We start from the raw sequence: 559 nt of genomic DNA, 5'->3' as shown, positions 1-559 counted from the left end.
GCTGAGCCTGAGAGGGACACAGTGGGGAGGATGAAGAGGGTGGCTTCCATACCCCCATCCCATCGCACAACACGTGCTCGCCACAGATGCTGCACCAGGTGTTACCCCATCCCATCCCATTGCTCATCATGGATGCCACATTAGAAGAAGGGAAGCCCCATCTTGAGGCCACCACCTTCCTGGTCCTAGATGCCACCCCACGAGAAGCAAAGTCCCCTCTCAAGGCCACCACGTCTCTGGTCCTAGGTTCCACACCAGAAGAAAACTCCCTTCTCAAGGCCATCACCTCTCCACTCCTGGGTGCCACACCAGGAGAAGAAAAGTCCTCTCCTCAAGGCCACCACCTCCTCAGTCCCCTCCTGCAGCCCTGGGGTGGTTTCCCAGGGGGGAGCAGCCCCTTTCACCCCAGCACACGGCGCTGGGGAGACGTACTTGGAGACGAGGGCGTAGGCAGCGGCGCAGATGGGCGGGCAGGGGACCAGGCGCAGTGCCACGTGCCCCAGGGCCTCGGGGAAGTTGACACGGGTGACGGCGTCGAAGGTGGCTGTCAGTGTCTGCA

The 559-nt window shown here is 61.9% G+C and overlaps 1 protein-coding gene across 1 annotated transcript in view; it reads right to left on the bottom strand.

The window, feature by feature from the left end:
• The window catches only part of PITPNM1 (phosphatidylinositol transfer protein, membrane-associated 1), a gene marked incomplete at its 5' end in the record, with an annotated part of 23,394 nt that overhangs the window by 4,290 nt on the left and 18,545 nt on the right, over positions 1 to 559 (bottom strand). Inside the window, one exon of the mRNA XM_010007789.1 lies at positions 287 to 554. Within this exon, the coding sequence (XP_010006091.1) occupies positions 287 to 554 (268 nt within the window). The remainder of the gene's footprint in view (positions 1 to 286; positions 555 to 559) is intronic.

This window comes from Chaetura pelagica, unplaced genomic scaffold (genome assembly GCF_000747805.2).
Source record: "Chaetura pelagica isolate M959 unplaced genomic scaffold, ChaPel_1.0 scaffold862, whole genome shotgun sequence".
NCBI classification, from domain to species: Eukaryota; Metazoa; Chordata; class Aves; order Apodiformes; family Apodidae; genus Chaetura; species Chaetura pelagica.
The sequence above is the reverse complement of the archived record's forward strand: the minus strand, read 5'-3'. Positions and strand labels throughout refer to the sequence as shown.